The 22,652-nt window shown below is 40.9% G+C and overlaps 1 protein-coding gene across 1 annotated transcript in view; it reads right to left on the bottom strand.

Annotated features, from left to right (window-relative positions):
- The window catches only part of FOXI2 (forkhead box I2), a 41,198-nt gene extending 24,294 nt beyond the window's left edge, over nucleotides 1-16,904 (bottom strand). The window contains exon 1 of the mRNA XM_049811263.1: nucleotides 16,884-16,904. Within this exon, the coding sequence (XP_049667220.1) occupies nucleotides 16,884-16,904 (21 nt within the window). The remainder of the gene's footprint in view (nucleotides 1-16,883) is intronic.
- Nucleotides 16,905-22,652: the final 5,748 nt, after the last annotated feature.

The following is a 22,652-nucleotide window of genomic DNA, read 5'->3' as shown; positions in this document are numbered from 1 at the left end:
AAAGTCAACAGAAAATTAAGAGCATTTTTGAGTAACATCAAGCATAGAAAGACTCAACACTGAAGAAGATTGCTCTGGAAAGTTATCCAAGTATATCAGAGTAATTCTGTGCCTTGAATTATACTGGTCATTACCAAATAAGTAGATACACATTTTGGACAGGCACTCAGGATAGATATTGATGAAGGGTTTTGTTAAAATGTCAGTGCATTTCAGTTTTATCTCTTGATTTCAAGTTTGTGGGATTGTTTTTTTTTAATTTATTTTCCTTCTAGTTTTTACATATTACTAAGGTGGTAAATGGAAATGTATGTCCAGAGTTACCAGCAGTGAATGCACCAGCCAAAAAATCTTTAAGCAAAAGTTCTTTTATTTCAGTTTCAATAAATAGGATTATGTGACTTTATTAAAAAAAGAAGATTGAAAAGTTTGTGATGTGAGACACTTTTAAATGGAAACATGCTAAATTATTTACTCTGGTAAAATAAGTATTTAATGGAGAAGCATTTAAAATTTAATTGACTACTGAGATTATCAGTTGAATTATGTGAGGCACCCACATGATGTACAGCTCTCTCTTGTAATTGAAAACACTAAGAAAAACATTTTTATAAATCTATTTTGAAACAACAAAAAAAAGATAACGGAAGATTTGTTGTAAAATGTACTGCCATGTTATTACTCAACTCACTGGAGAAAACTAAAACTGCGTTATTTGGGGGGGGGTGGAGGATGAGTAGGGCAGTGCTTATATTTAGAGGAGTATGACTGAAAGTTCTGTCTAGAATTTTAGATGGATAATTAAATAACTTAATGAAGTTATTTGATCTGGTATGTAATCTAAGTTTAACTGACTTACTGAAAACTCTTAATAAAACTATAACCGTTCTTTTGATCTTGAACGTACTACCTCTTCCCACCCCAAGTCACCAGCCATGGCATTTTGGAATGGTAGAATGTATTCAAAAGATGGCTGAGCTGTCGCGGAGAGGTCCCCCTGCAGCACACCACGCTCCCTAGAGCGACTCTGGGTCTTTGCCGAGAGCCGAGACATGAGGCGAGAGAAGGTTTATCGGCTCCTACCTCACCCGCTTCGCGCTGCCCTGGAGTTTCCATGTCCAACGTCATTGAGCAGTTGCGCTCCGTGCAGCTCTGCCTTTACTTTGTTCTTCCTGTTACTCTGTGAAGGGAACGATATGAAGATTTTTGACAGATATGAGAGCGTTCGTAAGTTCAACAGTTGGTGCTGAAGGACGTGCCCCAAGTCCTACAGCCAAGCAAAGTGAACCAAGAGCAGCATCGGGTCTCCTAAGTCCTGGACCACCCTCCCACCCAGGCCAATGTCCTGCACAACTGCTACCCGAGCTGTATAACTCCCTATACGTGATGGTTTTTTAATATCTGTCTCTAACGGGAGACTTCATTGACTCAGAGCATTCCCAAGGCACCTGCACTTTGGATGAGATACTTCATGGTGTTGTTCTTCCTCGTGTGAAATGACTCCCAGCGGGTCAACAGAGCAGTGTGTTAAAAGTGGAAGTCCTCCACTTTACACAGATTAATGCCTTTGCAAAACTACAAGAAATTACAGCAAGGTTTTAAAACATTACTATGTAGTTATGTACTGATGAAAATTTTTCTGGGAAGCACCAGCTGAGTCAGCCATTAAATGATCCTTTCCAGACTACTTCTAGATTATTTGTAACACTTGACAAAATATTACTAATATTAGACATTGCCAAACAATGTGTCAAATTGCCACGCTAATTACTCCACCAGCAACACAAATCCTTCTGCAGCCGATCACATTTGGATATGTTTGTAAAAACCCAATAACTTCTTTGTGTTATTTTTAAATTGTTGTAATTTTATTTTAGATTTGCTGGCAGCTGTAGAGCTAGCATAGGGCAATAACCATTCTTTTCATCACAGCATACATTTAACTGACATTTCCATCTATCTAGGGATTTTCAAATCGTTTTTTTTTAAAGCAGAATGCTTAATACATTCCCATTTTAAGAAAAGTACTTTTGGCTCACAGTTTAACTTGTGATCTGTGCTTAGGATGCACAGTGTGAAAATAACACTTTATTCTAGAAATTTCCTTTTCTTTCTTTTTTCCTTTGTGGGAGACAGCAAAAGTAAATCTCATTCTGAGCAATTAAAGGCTTTAATATTTTTAAATTGCTATCAGAGTGCAAAAAATGGCAACATGTACCACAAACGAAGTAATTTCTAAGGACCCAAAGAAGCATTGCATTATTACCCTCAAAATGATGAAAAGGTGATGAGCGTGTACTGGAGCTGCTTGTCAGCATCAGTGGGAACTTTGGATCTGGGGCAATTTATTAATTCTCGCTGTACAACATGGTGTGTCAGGCAGACGGCGAAGCTGGACTGTTTGAGCTGACATCTGTGCTACAACAGCCACTGTCAGTTTTGCATCGTCTCCATCTCTCAGAGATACCAAGTTTGTAATATTTAATGGCAGTTCGTCCCCCGAGCGTGACTTACCCTGGGCGAGAGCGGAGGGCTGCCCCTGCTCACCCCCCCCAGCTCCTCGGGAATCTCCATCCTCCCTGCTTCCCACCTGGAAAACCAAACGACCTTGCAACCCTCTCCTGAGTGCCTGCCTACGCTTAGGCATATTCACAGATCTAGACTACTATCTGTACCTCAGGCTTTAAAACCTTTCCTTTAAAAGTCTTCTCCTCTATGCAAAAAGAAAAGGTACTAGAAAATGTTGCCTCCCTTAATGTTACCCCCCCTCCAATGCTCCAGTAATATAATCCGTCCACACTGATCTTTTCTTTTAAATTTAGTAATTAAGTTTAGTCTCAGCTGAGAATCAGTACGCCAGATTTCAGCCTGAAGTGAAAATAAATGGTTGAATTATAAATCCCTAAAAATAGAAATTCAGAATGCAATCACTGACACAACCTTCGTTTGGGCCCCTGTAGTATTATAAAAGACATTTAGTAAACAACAAGGTAGCTAATGATGCAGTAAGCATTTTCATACAGCACTTAGAGACAACTCACTACACATAATTAGAGCATTACTAGAGTCATCAACTGTCTAGTGCATCTGATAAAGAAATGTCACCTGCCTCAAAATATGGTAGCAATTCCAGTTGCCTTATGTGCAAAGCTTTAAAAATCAGAGAGAGAAGACGACAATAACAAAGCTAATGACATAGTTCACATCTTGTTGTTTTGAAGCGGCACAGAAATTTGGAAGCGCAAATTTTTTTCTTCAGTGTCATTTGCTGAACTTTGTAATAAACTCCTGTAGGGATTAATAAACCAACCAAACAAAAATGTTGTGTCCATCCCTAAGCAAGAGTGTTGGATTATTTAATGTCCAGGCTAAGAGCTTGCCCTGCAAGGGCTGCATGGGATTGAAGATTGAGCGATGAAGGTTGGGCTCATCTCCTTCCAAGTTGACTATCCACACGCTGAGCGTATTTGTCACCTAGGCTTTTCTTACATGATACCTTGATGGATGTGACTCAGGAGGATGATTCATCCTCTTGAGGCATTAACTCAGGTGGGGTCAAACTGCCTTTGGGCACGTCAGCCTCTCTCAACTAGAGAGGGAGCAAGATTATTCGTTTAATTAGACATCCAGCTCTTAAATGACTGGAGTTAAACGAGACGGATTCCACCCTAATTTCACAGTTCATACAGGTACTCTGTCTCATCCTTTTCTGAACGGAATGACAGAGCAATTCAAGCGATTGCTACCACGGCAAATGCTACTCGTACATGAGTCGGAAAGCCTGGAGCTTCCACCACCAATCGATTATAATACAGCTGGAAAAATCTGCATTAGCCTCTTGTCTTGGGCTGCACTTGGGCTGCTAACCAAAATGTGGCATTTATGGAGTTCTCTACAAAGACAGATGTGTCCGAGTGCTGAGATCAGCACAGCACTATTTCCATGTATTTTCAAACATTCAGGAAGGCGGCAGGAACTTAGCAAGCAGATTAGCATCAGTGATGTGGAATCACAATCTACACATATATATCGCATTGGGTGAACAGTGAATAACTCCAGCTCTACAGGATCTTTGGCAGTAATGGCAGGATTTCAATTATTTGGACATTTGTTGGAAAAACCCAGTATTTTCTACCCTCAGAAAGTAATTCATCATTTGCTTTTACACTTGGGGATAATTCAGTGTGCATCCACAGGACTCTCTTCCTGGTCTAATTCTATTCAGTATTTTCATTTATGACTTGCATACAGCAATAGAGAATAGTCTGTAAAAATTAAAATGCCACAAAATAGAAAAAACCCAAACAACCAGAACTCCAGATTACCATGGTAAAGTGAGGCAATAGTACGCGTTCAGAAAGGTGAAATTCAGGTGGGGAGTAGCTTTCTGTGCAGTGATACTTCAAGACGTACAGGGAGTGGGAGGATGATATACTGAATATGAGCCAGTATTGTGACTGCTGCAAAAGAGATGACATAATTTAAGAAAGGTCAGAGATGAACTGTAGAGGCTGGAGGACAGCAGGGAGTCTTAACAGACTTTCAGAAAAACATGACTTTTCTGAAAAAGTTGAAAGATTTGTTTTTGTTTAATATAAGAAAGAGAAGACTAAGGGAGGCTGTTTCAGGGGAGGGAACCAGCAGCCAGTTGTTCTTGTCCATTGAAAATGAAGCAAAATGAGACCAACTCAACAGCAACAAGAGGCATTTTAAGAATTCCTAATCAATCTTCCATAAGCAGTCTAGACAGACAAGACCTCCTCATTTCCAGTGGCTCAACTGTTGCTTTTTGCAGGACAGTTGCCTAACTTGGTATTTAGAAGAATGTGTTTTTTGCTTGGAGGCAACACAAGATCTGGGGCTGAACCATCTCTTGAGTATCTTTCAGCTTTTCTTTTGGAGGATTTTTTTTTTTTTTTTTCTGACTCATAACATCAAAACCCCCATATCTGTTCATTTAATACTGTTGTAGGTCAGGCAAGAGTCACTTGGGAGAAGAAGAAACCTCTTTTGAAGCACACAACATGAGCGATGACACACGGAAGACTGCAGCCATCCCCTTGCCAGCGGTGGCCTGGATTAGAAAGACGTAATGAAAACTCTCTGTTTAGTCATTGGGAAATGAGTGGTTTCATAAGCCTGTATTTTCCATTCTTCTTGTTATTTTCCCCCCTTGGGGTAGTCCTTTCCCTCTTTTCTAAAGACTCATGTTACCATGGGAAACATGACAGAAACCAACGGGTGTTGTTAGCCTGGGGATCATGAGTAATTTCTTATGTGAAAACATTTAAATTCCCGAGCTATAATTTTAAGGTGCCGATCCAAAGCCCATTGTAGTCTACGAAAGGCTTTTCATCAGACTTAAATGCGTAAGAGTTAACTGATTACTCCTGTATTAACAAATTCCTGCAATGAGAACACAAAGGATACACTGGAGAACACAGAAATAGCTCTTTTGAAGACTGAAGGAGCTGAGTTTATTAACAATGTAGAAAACCTTTGACTGAGTCAACACAAAGCATTTTTCAGACTGTTTGGCTCACACAATTCAGAAGTTGATTCACTGTCAGAATATTTGCTCTGGACTTGTCAAGAATCTATTGTAGAAGTAACAGCTCTGTTTGCAGAAGTCTCTGCTAAACACTACCACCATTTCTACTGCCTGATCAGATGCGCTTCTAGCCAATCATTTTTTCTAAATACGGAAATATTTTCTTGTTCCATTTTTAAAATTTACCCAGTATCCATGAGGAGGACTTGGGAAAATAAGTCAACTTAATAACCTGATGCTTAGCTGGTAACCTGCTAAAATACAACACAAAACTTCAGTGAACATTACTCTACTTTCATTTTTGCATGAGTAACCTTCAGAAAGCTTCACAACTGTGTAATTATGCAAACATTTTTTAAGAGAGACGGTTTCATCTTTTATTCTATTAATTCCTTTATCAAAAGGGAATAGGAGCCTATGGATTTATTTACATCTTATCAGCAAGTAAAACATTGCAATCTAAAATAATCCTGAGCAGAAATCTGCCAAGAACATTGGGAAAACAACTTTTCTTGCAGGTGTTAATGTGCTGAATCAGAAGCGAAGTCCCAGAAACAGACAGAGAGAAAATAAAGATATGTGTAATGCCTGACATACTACAATTTTCATTTTTCCAGGATCTTTCTAAATCTTACCCTAAAGTAGCTGTTTGAATTCGATTGAAGGTCAACGTATTCTCTTTGTAAAATGAAAAGTATCCAATTATGCTGTACATCGGGGAGCTAATGCAAGGACGGTTAATGAGATCTGTACAGAAACATGAATATTAAACAGTCAATACTGCATAACTCATGTTGCTGTCCCAGGATCTGATCCAACGTCCGCTGGGATCCACTGAAGGATCAGCACACTCAATCCGAAGGGGTTTGGTTCAGCCCCATATACGCGTGTCCTTTCTGGGCAGACCCACGATTAAAGTGAAGGGTTGGAGATGGTTGCACCAGCCCCGAGCACCGGTCCCAGCCCCTGCGAGCCAGCACGTCCTCCTGGGACACATCAGCTTTGCTGCAACACAAAATCTGGCCCTTCTCATCGGTTATCTACGTTTGCTAAACAATTGCAATCCATCCCTTAAATACTCCATTTCTTCTGCCAGACTTTATGGTAATTATAAGTGCAATTAGTATTACTGTGTAGCTCATAATAAACTATCACATAAGACAGAGTTTTCAAGTGCGCTAGGTAATCTGTAGTTTAGAAGATATATATACTGAGACAGTCAGAGACACACAAAAGCATGAATTTAAAAGTGCAACTAGCCCGAGACACTTCACAGGCTACTGGGTAACTCAGACCAGCCTGGCCACCAGTGTCCAGCAACATATAGCACTCACAATAGCAAAATGCACATAACTGCCCCAAAATAACAGCTAGTTACACACGTGCACATTTTCAGTTTGGATCTGGCCATTTCATATCCTGAGTTAGACTTCAGCTGCTTAACTGACTTCAAATATTCAATTACCTTTTGTTGATAAGAAACCCTCTAACTCAGTTGTAACGTCAGAATCTAGAACAACCTCTATGGATGCTGGAAAGAGGCAGGTGTCTAAATATCTCCCTGAAATGAATTTTACACTGAAAAGACTTGGGTTTTTTCCTTAATTATGGAACAACTTTTCATTTCAGAGGGAGATCTGGATCCTTATTTATTGCACATAGTGTATATATATATATATATGTTTATGCATTAGATCCCAAAATAGACCCCAACAATAAAAAGCATGAGTAACATTAAAAAAAAAAAACAACAACAAAAAAAAAAAAAACCAGGTGAAATCTTTATATTTTGGTTTTCAGTAAAACTACCATTCTTCTGCACCCATGCACTTTGCAGGTTACTGTATCTGCACCTGCAGCTCCATCCTGCCTCTGGTTCGCAATAAAGCAGGGAAATAGCTGTCTGTCTGTCTGTGGTGCAGCAACGTCTACCATAACCAGTGGACATACCTGTCCTGTGGCCATCCCAAGTCCAACACACTTAGAGATCAGAAAGTTAAAAGATCATCCCCCCAAAGCCGTGTATCTGAAACTCCCAGGTCACGTCTGCGCAGGCAGGCTCGGGAAGACGGGGTAAACCACACGGCCGTGCGAAGTCAACGGGTATTTTTCAAATTATACTAAATCTCTGTGTGAAGTCTGTCATTCAGGAATAGAGTGACCTTGGTTCACTGTAGCTTAATCCTCCTCTAATCCTCCTCTCTAAGGCAGGATTACAGTACAGTGAACTAAGAAATTTCTCCTCCTGGATGAGAGCTTCCATACAGGAGTTTAACATGTTTTAATTCTCCTGCACCGACCCTGTGCCGGCAGCGTCCCCGGCAAGGCACGGGACTGGCTCCCCTCTTCTACCTACTGGCACTACCTTATTTTTCAAGAGGTCTATTGAAATTAACGGGAGAACGTGGCATAATCCGGACCAATGTTGTAAAATGTCGTATGTATGTCCTGAATTTCATCCCAGGGGAAAATTTCTGCAGCCAATTATACCAATGCACTTGAATGTGTTTATTTTGTTGTTATTGCTGAACAGCAATATTCCACTTGGGTTCTTTAATGGATATGAAGAATAGTCCACACTTAGCGTGTAGAAGGTGCATAGACAAAATAGTTCCAATTTTCTGATGTTTTAAGGTACACTGCCTGCTGTCAGCTCACGACAAATCAGGTGCCAAGGAGGTCTTCCTTGGGCAAACTGCTCTTTAGCAAAAACAGTATTTTAGTGTTGCCTAATGAGATATTGGATCATTAGAGAAATGTTAGTTTCCCAGGAACAACAGGAGCAATTAATTTGGTCTCACATCACGGAAGGTTGCAGCACATACTCGTTTGGGGAGAATAATACATCACAAGGAGCCCCAAGCAGGACTTGTGGGCTGCTGGCTTGAAACTGTAATGCTCGCAGAAGACACGGAGTTATTTAAAATTTTACCACTACCTCTTGTTAAAACCAATGACATGAATTATTTTAAGTCTTAGTAGTATTAAGGTAAGAGGAAAAACTTGGCAGAAACTTGTAGTCTATGCAGAAAAAAAAAAAAAAAATCAGTATGTTGATTTTCCTCCAATAATGGCTCATGAATCTAACTCATTTAAAAAGTTTTGAGTTTTAAATTGGTTTATTTTCTTGGTTCTTACCTTTACTAATGGAAGATATTACCTAAAATAAAAAATACCTACAAGTAGAACATAAAGATCCCAGTCTATGAATACTAGCAGTAAATATTTTTAAAGCAAACTTGGAATTACTTTTAAGTTAAGCAGATATCTGCAATGACTTTAGCAAAGGTACTTACATGGTGTGGAGACCTGAACCAGTCCTTAGCTAATTCAGCTTTCTGCTGGCTACAAGTGGTATTAGATTAGGCCTAATGAGCTCTCAAGACAATCATGCACATCTCAGGTATTAAGAACAAACCTGAACTCTGGTATAAACCAACATGCTTATCGCCAACTTGTTTTTAGACATCGCAGTCAGAGATCTGCTCCTCATTAAGGCTACCCTTGTGCGGTAACAATTAACCACATTTTAATGATTGATAAGTGGACTCTGAGAGATTTTAAGATATTAGCCTAAAGGTGCGTAGCAATACCTGAACTCCAGGTGTTCTGGATCTTTGGTTCTGCTTCAAATGTTAGACAGATTTCATTTACAGGTGAGCTTTCATCCATGGATGGAAAGTTTTACTTTATCTACAGGAGTGTTTGCAGATTTGGATCACCTTTTTGTGTTGAGTACAAACTGCTGAAAGTTATATTTCAAAACAGGAGGTTTGGGGGTTTCTTTTAATTTTTTTTGGTGCTTGTATGCATGTTAAGAAAAAAAAAAAAAGTTGTTTCTATTGCAATGTTTCTACTGTGATATCGATATTCGGAAGAAATCAATAAAAGACTCTTCCAGTGTTGGCTGTACAACAGAAAGGGATGCTGTTATTTTCAGTAACTGAATTTTTGTTTCATTTGTGAAGGTAACACGACAGCTTAAAGAGATTCCCCGCAGTGTGCAAGGTACATGCTACCCCCTCGGTCTGCTGATGTGTATGGGAAATGGGAGTCCATCAAGCCCAAAGGACGAATGCCACCGCTGGGCACCCCGCAGCGGTCCTCTGCGGATCCCCCGTGCCCACCCCATGCACCAAACCCCAGACAAGATCATGTTCAATCACCTACACTGAGAAAAGTAGTAGATATTTCTTGGAAGATTTGCAAAGAAAATTCAACCGCCCTTTGAATATTCCGTGTGCTGATGCTGGAAGCAGACGCTATTGTTGAGATGCGAGATGCGGGGACTTCAGGCTGGCTTTGGTGGGAATATTAATTCAGCCTTAATTATGGGTAAGGTTATGTTGTGTGACAGGCTGAAACACATAGGAGGAAAATAAATGGTTAACTTTTAATTTAAGCTGGGAAATTAACCTAGGGAAACTATTCCGTGTCATGGAAAAATCAGCTTTTACATAGGAGTGATGCAAGCACTTGTATGGCCGGTGGATCTGTCGCTGTTTTCCCACTATGTATTTGAAAGCCCTGAAAGTAGTGGGGAAAACTCTTGAGACGGAGCGTTTGCACTGAGCGGCTGGAGCGCGCCTGCCTGGCGGGAGGCTGTGCCAGCTGTGGTTTCCCCTTCTCCACTAAAACATCGGGGAGGAGGAAGATTGCCGGCGGTAATATTTTGTAATACACAGATCCCATGCAACCCATACAGCTTTCGGTGGCACATCTATCGCAAATCAGAGAGGGTTACCTCGAAATAATTTATAGCTCAGTTCAAATGCTCTGGTATACAGAAAGTGCCATTTTTCTTCCTAATTTTAAAATGAAAAATTGATACCTCCTATATTACAAATTAAAACAATCATTGGGATTTAGTATTAATTAAACGAAGAATGCTTGAAATATAAGAGAACTAACTGGGAGCAGCTAGCCATTTGGAAATTTGGAGGCTTGGGGAAAGTACAAACCATGCTGTTGCAGGAGATGGGATGGCTGCTGCTGTTATTCTTGCAGAAGGACTCACACATTGCACGGTTGATGGCAAAACCTCCCTTACAGTTTTAAGCTCTTCAGCTGCAGGCAACGGTGACATCCAAATCGCCTGCGTGTCAGCCCTCCTTTGAGATTTAGATTTGCCCTGAACTGAGTATTGTCACAAAAGCCCAGGAGAATCCTTTGCTCATGGTGCAGAAGAGAGGCTGTACAGGGCCAGAACAGATGCAGGTTTTGCGGGTATCAAATATTCTCTCTGGGGCAAAGCTCGGTGGAGGGTTTGGGGCCCTGAAGAATGCCTCATGGCTTCAACTTGCTGAAAGAGCTTAAAAAAAACCCAAAACACTCCTCCTCCCCCCCCACCCCACCCAAAAAAAAAAAAAAAAAAAAAAAGTCAGTGCCTGAGTCTGGGGCCAAAGGAGATTGTTAGTTGTAAGGAAAATGGTGTACTGCAATATGAAACACATCTACTATTGGACTGGCAACTTCTGAGACTGCAATATATCCACTTTCTCTCGGACACAAGATCAATTGCGAATCCCTCCTGCGCACAGAATTACGCCGCCGAGCCTCAACCTCCATTTACAAGATTTCTTTTCCCTGTGATTGTTACGGCAACTTTAAAAAGCTGAACTGCGTTTTTCTTGGGTCTGCAGAGAACCTGAAACGATCATTTTGAGCACAGGAATTGTCTCAAGCACAGAAGTGAAAACCAACATGGCAATTGAAATGTCAACGCTGCCGAAGTGTCTTAGCCACTACTGATGTTTTAGCAAAATCACGAGTAAAGAGCTGATGACATTTATGGCACCATCCAAAAGCCTTGGCACCGAGCCCCATAACCGCACTGTATGCAGCTGTCATAACATAGAGCTGTCAGGATTTATTCCACCCCCTATGAGAAATGACTCAACAAAACACTGGACATCAGTAAAAAAAACCATGAATCTGAAAAGGCAAATTAATTTCAATATATTTCAAATGCCTCAATTCAAATCATTTTACTATTAATTGAAAAATAATCAGTTACAACACCTGGAGACGTCTGAACCGCAGTGGGGTCTGAGATGCTCACACCAGTTCATGAAGGTGGAAGATGGTCAAAGGACCTCATGTAGGGGCCACCCTCCTCTGCTGAGCGGAGCTTTGTCCTGAAGGTTTAACAGCATTTTTAAGGCAAAAAGCGTTAATTGCATTATCATCATGCGCCTATATTTGAAAAAGTAATGGAGGGTACAGATAATCGGGCTCTCTATTCTGAAAACACATTGACCTAAAATATCGCTTCCAGCTTTGCTGTGGGTTTAAAAAAAAGTGCAATTCTTTCTGTGTGAAACCCTAGTCAAAACCATTTATTAACCAGCTGGTGGCAGTGTTTTCATTAGGAAAAGATAAAAGGTATTGCACTCATTTTCCATAAAATCCACTCTTTCAGCTATTAAAGTGGAAGGATCTTACTTGTTACTTGGTTTCCTCCATTAAAATTCTGAGAAAACCCATACAAGAAATAAAAACCCTCAGTCACTGCCACAGAATACTTTGCTTTTAACAGGTTATATAATGTCAGGAGATCACAGATCTGTTTTATTTCCCTTTCGAGCTTGCTTGCTGTTTGTGCTGCCAGAACGCTGCTTTGTTAGAGGGCTCCTTGCTTTTCTGTGCAAGTTAGTTCAGATTTTGAACAGAGATGTTAAGAACGAAATAAAAACATGACAGATTTAATATTGGTTTCTACCCACTACCGGGCACTGTGTTTTGAAAGAGAGCATTAGAGATTGTTTCTGGAAAATGAGAGCACTGCAATATTTCCTTCCTCTCCCCACACATTCAGCAATGGCGTGTTCCCATCACTCTCCTGAATCTTAATTTAAACCAGACCATAGCTGTGTGGAGGAGAGCTTCGTCTCTCCTTATGGTATTTATTAAAAAGAAATAGCAATTAATCAGCATTTATCAGAAATAACTTACAGAATACAGACTGCCTTATCTGGAAATACCTCTCACACGCCCGTCCCTCCCAAGCTTCCAGCAAGGAGCCTTGACATGCGATATTTACAGATTTTTCCATCTTGAAATAACAGGTACCAAGAATACTAAGTGATAAGTGAAAGCTATTCTGACCCCTCTGATTGAGAATAACGTCGCACTCCTACTCGGAGGAATCAAACACTCCTCCCCATATGTGATAGCCATGCCATCTGCACTAGACCCATCTGCTAACAGGCGTCTTAAGCCTACACATATGTACCCCACACTGATGCCAATACATGTTGGAACACCTCCTTTATGTCTGGGAATCACATCATGCTATAGCTAAGATGTAAAAAACAAGGAATGCTTATCATAATGCATAAACACCTTCGGCAGCTTGGGTGCAGAGCCAGCAGGACCATTAACTGCGGATCCCAACCGTTAAGCCCCCGCGCTCATGTTCTCCCTCTACATCCCCCCCCGCCGTTGCACCTAAATTAGTGCAGGTGCAGTAGCTGCGGGGCTAATGTCTCCATGTAGGATATAATGAGGTTTAGGAAAGACTCATGACCCACCGTAAATACCTGCACTGCAGTTTGGGAATGGCCGATTTAGATGGCAGCTCTCCAAGGCTGGGCACTTCTCTCTCTTTTTAGCACCAGGAATGCTCAGCTTGCTTTGGATTATCTGCGAATCACTGAAAAACAAGGAATAAACACTTATTAACTTCGATAAATGTGCTAATCTTTTAGAGACGGGCACTTACGTGCTTTTCTGAAGGGGGAGACCTTTCCTATAGGTTGTGGTTGTTAGCTTTCAGCTTGAGTTTGCTTCTCCTTTCTCGTACGGTAGACCAGAAACTCCAGTGGAAGGAATCCTGAGATTAAAAAAAAAAAAAATCACTAAATGGGAAAAAACCCAAACACACGTGCGTATGTCACTTGCAAAGAGGAAATCTGTCATTCAGTTTAAGAGAAAGATGGGAGTAACTCTTGACTTCAATGGCTCTGAAGCTCCTCGTTGCTTCCAGGGCTGGGGAGGACACGGGGCGCGAGCAGCAGCAGCTCCCGGCCGCCTGGCCAGGTCCTCAGGAGGGTGAGCATCATCCATCTGACACCCGAAGGAAAGCGGACCGGGGAGCTCGACAGGCAAGCTGGCAGGAAATCTTCCTCGCTGTGACTTTGTCAAGATTGATTGATTTTTCACGGATCACTTCGTTTTTTATGATCTGGCATTTTCCAATGGAAAACCGTTTGGAGGAGCTTTCTGGCCAGCCCAGTTTCAATCCCTTTGGGGTTTTGTTTCATTCTTGGCCTTTTTCAATACTTGATAAGTGAACAATTTCTGCATAGATTGGAATGTTTGGAATAAAATTTGCTCATAAAACCCCCTAGGATGCACGTTTCATTACTCCTTTCTCAAGTTAGAAAATACTGTAAATATTTCTCAGTGAATAAGTGATTGATGTTTCAATCATGTCTGAATTTGCATCCACCTTGGTGTTCTTTCCCTATGCATATTCGTATGAGCTGGCTGAATGATCATAAAATTAAGCATCGCAGCTAGGAACGTTTGTGAAAAGACATTTCATGTTTATTCCCCAAATACTTCTCCGTGGTTAAGTAGTCACGATCCCAGGGCAGGAAAGAAGCCAGCGTGTGAACTGGTAGTCACACTATAAACGACCCAGCATGAAATCCACAGAAATCTGGTGTCAGTCAACAATGGAAAACAAACTCCAAAAATACGGTGGCGTACAAATCACAAAAAGGCAGAAGAGATGATGTGTAAGTAAACAGAGCAGGAGCTCACACCGGGACTCGTGCCTTGTGTTCATTAATCTTTGTTATTTGTTCACTAGCATACATTAATGCAAACATTGATTTTTCCTTTTCTGGTTTGTTTTTTTTTGCATCTTTAATATTTTTATAGTAACTTGTTGCAATAGGAAGCTGTAACAGATCCAACACGTTTACTTAATCTGTGTGTTTTGACAATTGGCATCATAATATAAAATATTTTTACCTTTTCATGGAGAACAGCTTTTCAGACAACCACAAATTAACACTGAGTTTTTTCTTGCTGCCAGTGGTACTGCTTTGTTTTGCCTCCTAAAGTATCTTCTGTAAGGACACAAGGAGCTAGAGGAGCTGACAGCAATGGGATGGCGTAACTTAACACAGCTGCTGTAAACATCAGAAACTTTCTGCAAAGTCCTTGCTGGACCCCAATTAGTCTGAGTGACAATTCCCATCCCGTAAACGTGAGGTTATGGTGTTGCTGAGATATCTGCACTATCACATTCCTCAAGGACCTGCGTCATCTCATAGGTTTCCTCATGTGTTCAACACCAGAAAGCCTTGGGACCTCTTTTCTAAACTACAAACTACAGCGACGATGACAGAGAGCCCTTCACCTGTTGCTCCATGCCATTCCGTGCCCGTTGACTTTTGCTGCTAAAACAAACCTGAACACCTACTTGCCCTTGTTCAGCCTCAATCACTGCTAAATGTCCATAGCACTAAAAAACAGTGAGGAAACAGCTGAATCCTTACCTGGGGCAGGATTTTCAAAACAAATACCGTTTGAGGCTCAGATTTGGCTTTTAGTGGGTCCTGACATCTCAGCTCCATTTGATGCTTCTGAAATCCCCGAATTTTCAAATGTTCCTCCATCTGCTTTTCTACTCAAACTGCTGGTCATCCAGAGAAGTGATGGCCAATCCTTATTCCCCTCCATAGCCTTTTGCTGCCTTTTCAGTCCTCTTTGGTCGGCTGTGGTGACGTTAGAGGGCAGTCTTCCATTTTACTGCTTTTTTTCAAACATATTTTGAATAGCGCTTATTGCAATGTGCAGAACCGCCAGTGCTTTGGCAGGCTAGGGGTGAGGGGAGAAACACATTCAAAACAAAATGATGCTATTTTTTTTTTAAAAACTACTACAATTCTGCAAATATATTCTCTCAAATATCACATTTGCATGATCTTTGTATAGCTAGGAGGGTGTACAATTTAGAAAATGCAACAGACATTAACTATTTCACATTGCAACAGCTATCTATGAAGGCTTGGTGATTTCCCAGCAGGAATTGGAGTGAATTAATGCAATGCAGCCGTTCCTTGACATTGCGGGGTATTAAACTAGAGGTGGCTAAAGGTGACTAATCTGCACCTAAGTTTTGTGATGAATATCTTGTAGAATCCTACAATCTCTTAAAGTCACTTCAAGAAGCATTTTGAAATCAAAGACAAGCAAAAAAAAAAAAGAAGGGTGTCAAAGACCAAAAGTTGCTTTAAAATGTGTAGGAAATATATTTCTGAATCAGAGACTAAGAAATGTCTCATAGTCATAAAACCATAAACCATCTATAATGCCATTCCAACATTCAAAGTGGTAATATTCATATATCAAAGCTGAGGTGCTGTTAGCTTCCAACTTTTTTAGGATGGCATTCATCTTTATGACAAAAATAATTACGGAATGCTAACCTGCAGCGACTTCAAGCTCGCAGAGAAAAAAGTACATCTGCCATCTCCAGCCCCACCAAATTTAAAAAGCTAAGCTTGTGATCATGAAAACAAAGAAAGAGCAAAATATACACGTGTCATAGGCTTTTATCTCTCTGGTAACATTTTTTCTTGTGCAAGTATGCAGGACAAAAAAAAAAAAAAAAAAAAAACAAACAAAACAAAATATGGAAATTGCTCAGAGATCCACTTTTAGCCTGTCCTTTCTATTCCGCGAATCTCCTCCTTCATGCCATCACACGCTGGTTATCCATCGTTCCCACAATTAGTTATCGTTTGCACTACAGTAGTGCTGACATACCAAATTAATTTGCACTGGCTAGACGCTGCACAAATTCCAAACAGAGAGCGTGTACTGGCCCTGGCAGCAGAAAATCACATCAATGTAACAGAGGAAGGAAAAAAGGACAAGTTCATATTTTTCTGGATGTAAGACCCAAGTGCAGAAATAGTGAGTAACCTGCCCAGGGCGACATAGGGAGTGTGGGGGCAGCTTCCTATAGGAAAAAGGAGAAATGGCCCCATTTTTTTATTGAATTTTTTTGCAAGGCTGTGTCAGGCGTACTGCGTTCCTGACTGGGCTCGGCAGTCCTGGGTTTGTAGCTCTGCAACTCCACAGCATAAAAATATTACAGAATGAGAAGAATCTCTTCACTCTCCCCCACTGGCATGTGAAAGTCATTGTTTATTTATGGTAAAATTGAACCATTTCCTGAAGGTCAAGAATTTTAAAAAGTAACTCTCAGAAATAAGAGTTTTCATACACTCTGAGACAGGATCCCCTGGAGAGCGGTTGTGTTTGCTTTTTCTTCCCAGTTTTGTTCTGTTAGTCATGAACAAGTACTTACCTTGCTGCTGCTACTGACCATTACTGTATTTAACAAGGCATTGAGAAAAATATACAACTGTATTAGGGTCGCTAAAAAAAATAGTTATAATGCAAAACTACTGAAACATCATTTGCTATGACCGTTGGTAAATGCCAGCATTTTAATGGTAACCAGTATGAGCCTTGTGGAGACCTAATGAGGAAAACTAATTTTTTTTCATGCTTTGCACAAAATAAAATTTCGATATTTGTTGGAAACACATCCAAAAAAATATTGCCATCAAGTAAAAAGCTACCGGCGTCAACTGAAAAGGCAGATTGCTATACTGTCACAGACATATCAGCGTCAAGCTGGTTGACATGGAAAAGGACACGCGTTTGCAAAAACAAACTTACAGAGTGGAATTTGGTCCTACAGCAGCACAAAGGGTGCCAGAGGCCTGGACCTTGTCCTTACCCCTTCCTCTATACTGCAGGGGGGGAGCTCTGATAAATTCACGGAATTGATGTGATGGTAACGACCATATCATATATTCCTCTGCTATCTTTGCAAGCACTGAAACAAACGCTTTCCAATCAATCAGTCAAATGAAACTGTCTTCAGCCATAAGACCCTTAAAAATGCTGGGTTTTTTAATGCAGTATGACTATATCCATCTAAAATACAAGGCATTTTACATAAATAAAAAGTGAAATAATTGAATATGGCTTAGCAAAATATCCACATTAGGCTAGTGACCAAACCATCTAGTTTTCATTTTAAGGCTGTAGCGTCTATGGTATTGTTAATTAAGCAGGGCTACAGGCTCAAAGGTACAGAGCGGGTGACAGGAGAACAGCACGAGCAAGGCAGCGAGAGCTTGCACTGTGCCAAAACACCTGACTGCATTCTGAGAACGTAGTGAAGATAAATGCAACTCAATTCCTTAACACAAGCACGTAAATGACACCTTATTTGTTGATCATAAGGAGTGATTTGTAAAGTTCAAATACCCAAATATGCAAATCGACACAATGCTTTACATGCAAAAGAGCAAACTATCTCAACTAACTGCCAAGGAGCAGACCTCAACCTGCTGTATGCTCATTCTCATGCACACCCTTTTCCTAGGCTGGAAAAATGCACCGTGCAAAGCCAACGGTGCCTCACAAAGCACTTGGGCATCAAAAGCAACAGTTTGGTGGCAGAAATTTAGAAAAATGCCAGCTTGATACAAAATTAGAGAAACTGGTTGGGCTTTTCGAAGTGCTTTAGTGGCGTCGAGCTTGAGTTGCATCAACCTGAAATGGAGATTGAGCTCTGACACAGTGGCTTGCCCAGCTGCTGGCGGTCAGAAGCATCCCTGAGAGAGCCGGTTACGGTATTGCACGTATTTGCAGGTAGGCAAAGAAAAAAATCAACAACAACCCACATTTGCAAGTGGGAACAGAACAATTTTCGTTTGCTTTATAAGTATCTTTTCATAGACCAATTACATCAATTCCACCCACATGGGTCATTTGTCTTCTTTCATTTAAGGTTGTTTAAAGTAATCAACAGGATCTCCGTGCATCAGTTGGCATACTTCATTATGTTCAACAATCAGGATTTGGCCTTAAATTGCTCCGTAAGCTCCTCCAGTCAATTTTCCTACATTGCCTCAAGTGACTGTAAGGAACCTCATTAATAAATGGACATGATTAGATCACATAACCAAAAGCAACCAAAGATAAGAGAGAATATAAATAGTGTATTAAGTAAAGTTTGTTTTCTTCCAATTGTGTTATTTTATTAAAAGATATAGAAATATAGCACTTGTAATTCTCTCGCACATCTCGAGGGCAGGCAATGCGATAGCAGCCAGAGCCCAGCACTCAGGACTAGCCCACACTTGGCATGACTTCCGATGCCAAACCATGAAACCGAGTCAACAACAAGCAGTCGAATAGCCTGTCCCCTTGACTTACACATTGCTTCTTCGCATTATGGCGCACTCCAGCCAGCACCAATTGCTGTCTAATTAAGTGAATGACTTAGCATCCTTCCCTACGTGCCATGATGTCTTGCGCAACCATAATTTTGCCATATTTTGAATGTGAAAATGAATTTAAAACTGAGAAACGTGAAACGAAGTGGCATTTCACAGGATGCACTTTGCCAGGCATCACTGAGCAGTAGAAAATATGCTCGTGACTGTGCTGCTCCCATCATCCAGGAAGCTAACAAGGTACACGTTGCCAGCAGGAAGGAATAATTTGCAGACCTAGCTAAAACTAAAAAGCAAAAAGACCAACAGAGTCAAATGCATCCCTTGTCATAACATGAGGAAACCAAAAGGCACGCCTGTCCAAGAAGCCAGGTTCTTTTATCCAAAATATGTAGAAGTGTAGCAAAAACCCTTAGAACTTCAAACCGAGAACATCTGATATCTCTGACACATTTCCAGATAGCGGAGAATGTTACCACAACTGCCATTCAGTGACTTCAAGAAAATCGTTAACAGAAACAGTGGGACTCAGTTCAAAATTAAGAGAGCTAAATTTATAGCCTGAAAGGAGATGTCTGTATGTGAGTTGTGTGTCTAACCTCCCACCGCAGTCAGCTGAGCTCTGTCTGGTACGTCTGATGTACGGATGGGTTTTCCAAACCCTTGCAGAGATGCACCGGTCGGAGACACCCCGTGACTGTGCATTGCAGACCGTGCCGAGAAAGACCTGCCAAACCCCACGGGTGGGCTTGAGCATGAAGACCGTGGCATGGAAAAGGAGCTCCATCAAGCAGGCTCCTACCAAAACATTTCATGACTCCAGGTCTTTGTTTACTGTAAAATATTCCAAAACAGCTCTGCAGAGGATTATCAATGAAATTGTCAGTGAAAAGCAAATACCACTAAAGGGCAATGATTTTTTCCTCAATGGTCATTTTTACTTGTACGTATTCTCCCGCTGTATTTTGAATCAAGTTGAGATCCATTTGTTCTTTTCATTTACTTTATGATTTTTACTTGTAAACAAAGTAAACAAAACTCCACATCGTGTACAACCATCATCTACTGGCTAGTGTACTTTTTATTAAAAGAAAAAAAAAAGAAAAAAGGGGGGGGGGGGGGGGGTGTGCGGACTGAAATCACTCTAGAATAATGCTCAGTCCTGTATTTACATCTCTGTGTTTAACGATAAATTTACGCACACATCCTTGTAGACCTTCAGTTCATCCAAGTGTCATGCTACTAATTACGATGCAGTGGCTGCTAATGAAGACACAGAGCCAACTGCAGTGGCCTGGGCTCCTCGAGGAGCTCCCAGCTCCAGCATTTGGCTGCTGTTTTGAAATGCCAGCGATGTTATGGTCCCCAAATTAAGATACAGTGGGCTAAAAGAGACAGTAGGCACAAACCACAGGAATCAATGAGGATGCTTTCTGGGAAGAAAAATCTATTAGTGCACATAGCTGCTGTGAGGTGCTCAAGGGTTGCCATAGAGATTCACTGGATTCATTCGACCGACCGTAAGAAGCGAATACAAAATACTCTTACCGTTAATACGCTGAACGTCTGATCCAAAGCCCATTGAAGATGCTCAGTAGCTTTCTGTTGACTTCAATGAGTTGTGGATGATGCCTCGAGAGCAGTACTTGATAGCTCATTCCTTATCACACTGAGCCCTTTTATGTCCTCTGAAAGGTTCATACTGAAGACTTTGAGAAGATAGGTCTCAGTTGATCAAGCTTTTAAGATATGCTTAATTTTAAGCATAATCAACCCAATGACTTCAAATCCAGTAGGGTATTAGAAGAAAGAGTCTTTCTGTCACCACAAAGGCAGAAAAATTCCCCCTGGCTCTAAAACCAAATACGGGAGTGAAGTCTGATGTACAGCTGTATCATTTTTTCAGTCGACGAGCTACACTCTCGGTTTGGTTATGCTCACTAACCATCACATGTTAGGGTAGGACAATGGGCTCAGCTTGTTTTCTTAAAAAAATGTAATGCCATACTGATTCACCATTAAAACTAAATTTAAATATAGTGAAACATTCTGTCAGACTAATAAAAACTATATCTTTGACATTTTTTTATCTTTTTCCAAACTCTTTAAATGTTTAAGCAGACAGCTCATCAATGACATATTGCATAAACGCTTCACTGTTAGAAGTGATTTTTCATGATGAATCTTTAAAGTGCCAGAATATCTGATAAGTTAAATTTTGATTTTCTTTATATGACAAATGCTTAATAGTTGTCTTAGACTCTTTCTGCACTATGATTTTTATCTGTATTTTATTACGGTAATAATAACATCTAATATACTCTCTCATATCTGTCTTGTTCTTTCTTAAGGTCAAAATTACATCCAGAGCTAAAAGCAGCAAGAGACTTCTTCCTTTCTTCCTCTCAGTATTTTAAGGTAATAAATTACCATCTACAGGCAAATAATAGCAAATTAGGAAATCTAAACGTGATATATATATATATACTTTCATATATGCTTGGTAATCAGAAACCCAAGTATTGGTATGTCATTACAACAACTAATTTTCAGTCTCGCAAGTAAATTAGATGCTATTACATCAGGCTATTTAATTGCCTTTCTTGCCAATAATCTGTGAAGAAGAAAAAAAAAATGTTAATTCCTCTTTCTGTCTTCAGGCAGATTTCGCTCGTTCGTGTTTTATTGGATTTGTTCTTTTCATATTCACCTAGCGGTGAACCTTAGCTGCCTCCTTCGAAGGCACAGACCATTTTTAGGGAGCAGAGGAGCAGCAGGCAACATGCAATAACACGCAGGGCCCTTTGCAAGGTGCCCCTCCAGGGATGGGGATGAGGATGGGGATGGGGATGGGGATGCAGCACAGGCTCCTGCAGCTGCAGGGCAGCAGCAGCCCGTCTCCAGGGCTCAGGACAGGCTGGCTGCTAAAAATAGGGACTGCTATGCTCAAAGATGGCTCTCACAGCCCAAAGACAGGGACTCATTAGCGGAAACTTATGTCCAAAGTCTCCAAAGGTAGATGCAAGTTAGAGCTAAGTAGGGTAAAAAAATCCCTATGGATCCAGGGATTCTGCATGCCCTTTAAGTACATTTTTAATGTGTTTTACCAAAGGACGGATGATCAAAAAAGAAGAAAAGACATAGGATTACTAGCTCAAGATTGAATAAACTATAGCAGCTGCACTTTGAAAGTGCAGGTGTAGGGGATGCCTCTCAGCCTCGTTGGGGAACGAGCATCTCACCCACGTGTTTGGCAGTAGCTGGAGTAACGGACAACGCAGCTGGAAAACAGCTTGTAAACCTGGGAATTGGCTCGGCTATGAAATCCACAGGGCTCCCTGGAGGTTAGAAAACGAACACGGGCATTAGGATGCTGAAGGTGACGCTGGAGGTCACCCTGAGCGGGCAGCAGGGCTCGCGCCTTTTTCCCAGCCCCAGGACGCCGCGCTGGCTGCAGAGACCACCCTTCTGTGCCCCAACTCCTCCAAAACGCTTCCCAAATCCATCAGTCACGACGCTGCTTATGCGAGATGGCTTGATGAAGAGAGGTTCTTATTTTTCAGATGGAGAAACTGAGTAGAAATGAAGTGACTTATCTAAGGTCACAGACTGAATTACGATCAAAGGCCAAGACCGGTCAAGGCGTTCCCAGCTTCCCAACTTGCTCCTCCATCCCTAGACAAAGCATTACTCTTCCCACCCTCTAAACTTGTTTGTCCTTTCTCTTTGTCTTAGGTTAGCCAAGAAGAATAGTAAAGAAAGTCAATGAAGTATCTTTCCACAGAGTAATGAATCCCTCTTCTCCAGAAAGGAATATAATT

This window comes from Accipiter gentilis, chromosome 9 (genome assembly GCF_929443795.1).
Source record: "Accipiter gentilis chromosome 9, bAccGen1.1, whole genome shotgun sequence".
Taxonomy (NCBI): domain Eukaryota; kingdom Metazoa; phylum Chordata; class Aves; order Accipitriformes; family Accipitridae; genus Astur; species Astur gentilis.
Note: the sequence above shows the minus strand (reverse complement) of the source record. Positions and strands in the feature narration are given on the sequence as shown.